Genomic DNA, 7,158 nt, shown 5'->3' with positions numbered 1-7,158 from the left:
AATCAACTGCTTTGGTGAGGTAGACATGTGTTGAGAGTTCCACGTGGTTGTGCTGTGAAGGCCGCTTGACAGTGATGCAAGATTTAGTGGTAGCCGCGAGCTGACCAGGCGGCTAATGCGAGCGCTGTTATGATGACTGGTAACGCTGCAAGTGTGGTGAAGGCAACCAACGGCGGTGATGTCGGTGCTACGAACATGAGGGATGGGATGCGGGTAACAATGGCAGACACTACGACCTAACGCCATTTTGTGAGAAGTGGTTGGTGCCGGCGTGCTGGACATGTGAAGGCCGCTCGACAGTGCTGCAAGGTCTAGTGGCGGCAGCGAGTTGACCAGACAATTGTTTTTTTTTCTTTGCGGGAATGACCAGACAATTGTTGTGAACGCTGCTACGAAGATCGGCATCGGCGATGCTGTGAGCAAGGAGAAGGCAATCGATGGCTGCTGCGACCAGTGATGCCAGTGCTACCTGCTACGAGCATGAGATGGGCTGCGACAACGATGGCATACGCTGTGACCAAACAGACTGGCATGAACTATTGTGAGCGGTGCCGGTGTGCTGGATGTGTTTGTGGTGTTGAGAAGGCCGCCCGGCTGTGCTCCTAGTGGCGGCAAAGTGCTGACCAGGAGGCAACGATGGCTGGTCGTGCTGGAGCATATAAGACTAGCCACAATGGGTAGTAACATAGAGTAGTAACATGCCCATGTTACTAGTCTATGTTACTACCTTTATAGTGGGGAGTAACTTATGTGTGGTAACATGCAACACTTCATTTATTAGACTATAGACACATTTTGCCTTGATATATGTGATGTTACTCATACTACTAGTAACTAGTTAGGTTACTACCTCTCCCTTTTTCTTCATTTATTACTTGCCATGTTCATCTATTTATCTAGATATGTGTGATGTTACTACCTATGTTACTCCTACTGTGGGTAGTCTAAAGGATGGGCTGCAAACGATGGCAGACGCCATGCTGTGACAGCCAGCACTGGGAGGCCACGGTAAGGTAATCTGGAGGTGCTGCGAGCAATAATTATGACTGGCTGCGACTAGAAAGCTTGGTGGTGCTGCGAGGAACGACGAAGACTGGCAGCAACTAGCAAGTTGGTGGTGCTCCGAGGGACAATGATGACTGGCTGCAAATAGGAGGGATGACGTGCTGGGATTTTTTGCCTATAAAAGAAGATACTGCAGTCCCATTGGCTCCTTTAAACCAGGCCACCTAGGATTACCCTATGATCTAAGTTGGTATTATGGGAGTAACATTGTTAAATAGTACTCCCTCTATAAAGAAATATAAGAACGTTTAGACCACTATTTTAGTGATCTAAACACTAGTGGATCTAAACACTACTCCCTCCGTCCCATAATATAAGAGCTAGTGTGAAAAACGTTCTTATATTATGGAACAAAGGGAGTATCATATTTCTTTACGGAGGGAGTAGAAAATTATGCATTAGACAGTGTTGTAAAATTGCTTCATTATTCAAACAGAAGTTGCAATTCACCAATGAGAACAAAATATCCTTCAGATCCACGACAGCTGGAAAAACCATCCCCTTACACCACCAAACAGCTCTTTACTAACATGCAACACCATATTTTAAACACTTTGCCGGGGATTTCACATTGCTCCAGGGATGACATAACCGAAAAGAAATGTAGTGTAAACGCTCATTCTGTGGTCTGAACACTAATGGTTTCAGGTGCTTCGCTGCTGGCTTTTACAGCACCAACATAACTGGACATCTTATTCAGGGCACTGAGGTAAGCTCGGACACTGGATACGACAACATCCATGGCTGCGCCACTCCCACTGCATAAAGATAAATTGAAAACCTATGAGCACGCGCCGAGGGCGAGAAAGGGGGGTCGAGGGGGTGGGTAAGACTATACCTGAAGGATCGATTGGAGTTACTAGTCAAAGCAGGTTTATCGGCGCTGACATCTCCAGCGATGACTACTCGAGTGGTTGCAATTGCATCAATGCCTTCTGTGACCGAAGTCATGCTATATTCTCTAAGAACAGTTGGAATCTGCATATGGTAAGGTAATTAAAGTCATATCTCCTATTTTAAGAAAAACGATAATCTGTAAAACAAAGGGACACGACACATTAGATCGAACCCTAATTTTGTGCAGAACATTTCTCCAAATTGGTAGGGCCATGTTATACTCGTGGAATTCAGTGTATTATTTCTGAGCAATTTGCCCCATCTAGGAAAGAGTATGACTTTGGTGGTGAATTAGAAGATGGATTAAGTGAAAGAAGAATGCCCGTTTACACATGTAAGATGATTACATCATTTTGGATACACCAGATTTTTTCCCAGTTAAAATGAATACCAAAAGTAAACCCATTATTTGTAAGGTGCGAAAATTCTCAAGGCAAAGAAAGATGGTCTTTAAAAATTTCTTTTACTCATGACACCTATCAATGACATAAAGATCACGGCATTAAAATGGACCTACGGTTACCACAAACTGATACTTCGTTCTTTGTCAAGCTACCAATCAAAATATGTACCAGTCAAGAAGCTAGCTATCGATGTTGTAAAAAACAAAAGAAGATGCTATGGACCATTATCATAAATCATTACGATGGTTCTAAGTTACAAGAATATATGTAGGTAATCTTATTTACAAATTAGTGTTTATGCATTCTATTGAAAGTAGTTCTGAGAGTGGGACATTGCGCGCCAATAATTGTCTTCTGATGCAATGGATTTAAACATTGTAAAAATGGTAATAAGCTACATTATGAACATAAAAAGGTTTTCTTTATCGTACTGAAAGTACTCTTGACATATCTAAAAATAATACAGTAGAAGAAATAATTTAGTCTTTTACTACAAGAAAGATGAAAATAGCAACAGCTAACCTGTATTATTTGGTCAACAGCCTTGTATGCTGCATCAACTGGGCCAGTTCCAACAGAACATCCTATCTTTTCCTCTCCATCTATAGTTATCAATTTGACAGTTGCTGTAGATAAACCAAGTGTTCCACATGTTGCCTGCAGAGGTGACACACAACTGTAAGGTAATAGTTCAACTCCATTTACGAAAAAGGAGTCCACTGAAGCTCAATTATACCTGTACATCACCAAGGGACCAAATAACCTTAGGCTGAAATATCTCATCAGACAATAAAGCTTCTATGTCTTCATCAGTTACACGCTACAAAAAAAAAGAAACTTTGTACATATTAGAGAGAAACAATGCATTGAGAAAGCAAGCTCCTAATGAGTAATAATAGATAGAAAAAACACGTAAGGCTTCCATGAAAGCATGCAAAGGGGATGCTTTATAAAAATTAAAACAAGGAGGTATCAATCAATGCCATGATGTCGTCGTGCTTTACTTTTTAGACAGAGAAGAATAAAATATATATCACTAAACATAGAACGAGTACTCCAGAAAATTATCACCTTCTTTTTCTCTGCAACCTCTTTGTAGCGTTTAAAGAAATCCTCAAATTCTTTGTCATTGATTTCATATCCAAGCTACATATTTGCACATCAAGGACATCAATTTGGCAACAAAAAATGGAAGACAAAAATGTTGCATTAACTAGAAAATACAACCAAATTAACCAAGAAATACCTCCACTAGTTTGGTTCTGACAGCATGCCTTCCACTGAAACAAAAGACCACAAATTGCAATTAAGGTTCAGAATCTTAAATTTGACCTAAATTACCATTGAATGTTTATCTAAATGTATTTGAGCAGGATTGCCATATTAAATTAAGCTAGTTTAGAAGCCAACAGATGACATATAAATTGGCCTATGCTTTTCTACAAGAGTAAATATGATAAATAGTATGCTATATACAGTAATAAATAAAACATTTAAGTATAGGTTTCCTGCATATCAAATGATTTAGGTTGAGCTTCAAGAATGTAGCAATGAACATGCAAGTCCCCTACCTAGGAAGGATAGGCTGAATGTTCCTAGGTGAATCAACTTACTAATTAAAAAAATTAGCAGAACTTCCTCTTTGGAATATAAATTGGCTATTTCTACATAGGGAAGTCAGTCATAGCATAAAAGTACAAGTAAATAATTTAAGTTGACACCCCAGAAGAGTGTACATAACACCCTTCTAAATTATCAATTGTACTTGTGGTCTACCCATACATGTCTCAGAATTTGGTAGTAATGACATTATGTACATATTAAATATCTAATTATCTAAGCATTTGGAACAACAGTGATACACCATATCATGATAGTAGAAAGCTCAAGAGAGAAGAAAAATATAGATGTCATATAGGAATTATGCAGAATAGCTATGGGGCCAAGATACATTTCCATGGTACCTGAGCTTCCCAAGAACAATACCAAACTCATTTGCACGTGTTAAACCAATATCATCAGGCGATATTATCTCATAAGTTCCTTTAAATTTAAGCATCCCATCCTGCACACACACACACACACAAAAACTAAACAGTTAACACGGAAACAGTAAAAATATTTGAGTACCATCATCTGTGAATCAACGTACATTGTTAAGTGGCACATGGTAACCACAAAAAGACAGCAAACAAAGACAAATGCTTACATGCTATGAAAGCGAAAACTACTCATTACTACTCCCTCCGTAAAGAATTATAAGAGCATTTAGATCACTAGAGTAGTGATCTAAATGCTCTTATATTTCTTTACAGAGGGAGTACTAAAACACCAATTGGAAACTTGCATGGTAATACAAACAAAAGAGACTGCACATCTGGTTACCTGATGAATTCCACTTTCATGAGCAAAGGCATTGGCACCAACAATAGCTTTATGCGGCTGTACATGAAGTCCACTGTGCTCTTGTACCTAAAACAATTATAGAATTTGCATAAGCTCAAATTGCCTGGGAAAAAATAAGTACAAAAAACAAAGAAAATAAGACAAGAGACATCAATACCATTTTGCTTGTCATGGTAATATGTTGCGAATTAATTCCAGTGTGTAATCCACCTAAGAGTTCTCGTCGACATTTAATTGCCATGACAACCTGAAAAGGGGTCAGAAAATATTAGAAATGTGACAAGCAGTAATGCCTTACCCGGCCACACGTCTTTTCACTACCCAATAAGGGGAACTTGTAAATAATGCACGCGGACAGTATAAATATAGCATTATGAGCTCACCTCCTCCAAGGAAGCATTTCCGGCTCTTTCACCAATACCATTGATAGTCACCTCTAATTGTCGTGCTCCTGCATAAGCACCCTAAAGGTAAGTCAAATTAGTAACATGATTAGATCAATGATAACATTATAGCAAACAATCAAGTAAATACGAAAAAGGAATTACCGCTAATGTGTTGGCACTTGCAAGACCAAGATCATTTTGGCAATGAGTAGATATAATTGCATTTTCAATTCCAGGAGTGTTTGCTTTTATGTCAGCAATTAATTTCCCGAATTCATGAGGGAGAGTGTACCCAACAGTGTCCGGGATGTTGAGAGTTGTCGCTCCAGCTTTTATTACTTCCTCTAGGATATGATACAGGAACTCTCGATTTGACCTGGATGACAAAGTGAAACCTATGATTCCACAGCCTTACAAGAATTGGCCAAGCTAAAATAATTCAAATACACATGTTGTGCAAGCTTAAGTTCAACACGACCACAAAATTTGGGTAGCCACCAGCTACCACCTGTTTCTAATTTGCCAACAACCTTTTATAGGATTATCACATCATTAGTCATCTTTTTCCGAGATATACTCCTACTTTCCGAGCCATGGTATCCTTTGTACTTCGTAGTAAGCATGAACAAAATTTGCTTCAACCTCAACTCTGCTTCACTAAAATTTGGCCTCTTTGATTCAGCATTATAGATAGGTATGGTTAATTTTGAGACAACACAGCATGTGAAATAGCATTTCGAAAACAGATTTCTCTAGATACAAAATTGCTGGACCTATTTTACAGCCAAAACTAGAAAACTGGGCCTACAGAAAAACCAAATTTGTATTTATATATTTTTTAATGAGAAAAGTTTGAATTGTACCTGCCGGCGTCCTCGGGGCTGAACTCGACATCGGGGCATCCAAGACTGCGCGCATAAGCCACCATCTCCCTTGCGATGGCCACCACCTGGTCGGGCGTCTTCCGCAGCTTGTGCTGCATGTGGATCTCGCTGGTAGCAATGAAGGTATGGATGCGCGGCTTCCGTGCGTGGCGCACGGCCTCCCAGGCGGCGTCAATGTCCCTCTTGTTGCACCGCGAGAGGCCGCAGATGACGGGCACATGGCCATCCTCGCCGACGGGTGTGTTCCCCACCTCGATGGCGATGGATCGCACGGCATCAAGGTCGTCCGGCGAGGACGCCGGGAAGCCCGCCTCGATGATGTCGACGCCGAGGCGGGCGAGCTGGCGCGCGACGACGAGCTTCTCCGCGCTGGTCATGGTGGCCCCCGGGGACTGCTCCCCGTCGCGGAGCGTGGTGTCGAAGATGCGAACGTAGTTGGGGTCGTCGATTCGGTCCGGGACGTACTCCGGCCGCCGCGGCGCCGCCAGGCACGCGCGGACGGGGCGGAGGACGGCGGAGCGGGAGGCCCTAGGGTTCGCGGCGACGGCGGCGAGGCCATGGGAGAAGCGGCGGGGCTTGGCGGCGGGGAGGGCGGAGAGGGCAGCGCGCCTGGCGATGGCGTTGGAAGGGGCGGGGTTTAGGGAGGAGCAGCAGTAGGGTTTAGCGGAGGAGGACGCCATGGTCGGCGGCGGGGGTTTAGGGGGGGAAGCGGTGGAGATGCGGCGGTGTGGCGGCTGAGCTGGAGCCCGGAACCTGGATGACTATGCGAATGCGATGCAACAAGAGGCGTCAACCGGAGGAGGTTTTATGCTTATCCCGGCTGTGTATGATTCAGCTTTCGTAGCGGGCACGAACACGATTTGTGCGTGGTCCGCACTTGCCACTTGTGGTTTACTTCAACAACTTTGTCACTCCCAAACACTACTCCAATTTTGTCCCAAGTTCAGTTGGAATATGGCCAACGTTCTACCGTGAACTATACTATACAGCGAAAGAACTCCTTTGCGTGCGGCCGCTGCAACGCGCGAATCAATCCACCGCGGAGATGCTAGTCACTTTCTCAAATCGGCCGCTCCGACAGGATTCTGCAGGCCCACCACGTCTAACTTCTGAGCA

General features: G+C 42.9%; 1 protein-coding gene across 1 annotated transcript; it reads right to left on the bottom strand.

Annotated features, from left to right (window-relative positions):
• Positions 1 to 1,471: 1,471 nt before the first annotated feature.
• Positions 1,472 to 6,831, bottom strand: LOC123120301 (2-isopropylmalate synthase A). The gene is made up of 12 exons (XM_044540270.1): positions 6,022 to 6,831; positions 5,321 to 5,534; positions 5,156 to 5,236; positions 4,930 to 5,019; positions 4,752 to 4,838; positions 4,331 to 4,431; positions 3,613 to 3,646; positions 3,438 to 3,512; positions 3,103 to 3,186; positions 2,889 to 3,023; positions 1,904 to 2,043; positions 1,472 to 1,823 (listed from the first exon to the last, which is right to left on the bottom strand). Exons 1-12 carry the CDS (start codon positions 6,720 to 6,722, stop codon positions 1,682 to 1,684), a joined length of 1,884 nt encoding a protein of 627 aa, XP_044396205.1. The 5' UTR covers positions 6,723 to 6,831; the 3' UTR covers positions 1,472 to 1,681.
• Between the last annotated feature and the right edge of the window lie 327 nt (positions 6,832 to 7,158).

This window comes from Triticum aestivum, chromosome 5D (genome assembly GCF_018294505.1).
Source record: "Triticum aestivum cultivar Chinese Spring chromosome 5D, IWGSC CS RefSeq v2.1, whole genome shotgun sequence".
Classification (NCBI taxonomy): Eukaryota; Viridiplantae; Streptophyta; class Magnoliopsida; order Poales; family Poaceae; genus Triticum; species Triticum aestivum.
The sequence above is the reverse complement of the archived record's forward strand: the minus strand, read 5'-3'. Positions and strand labels throughout refer to the sequence as shown.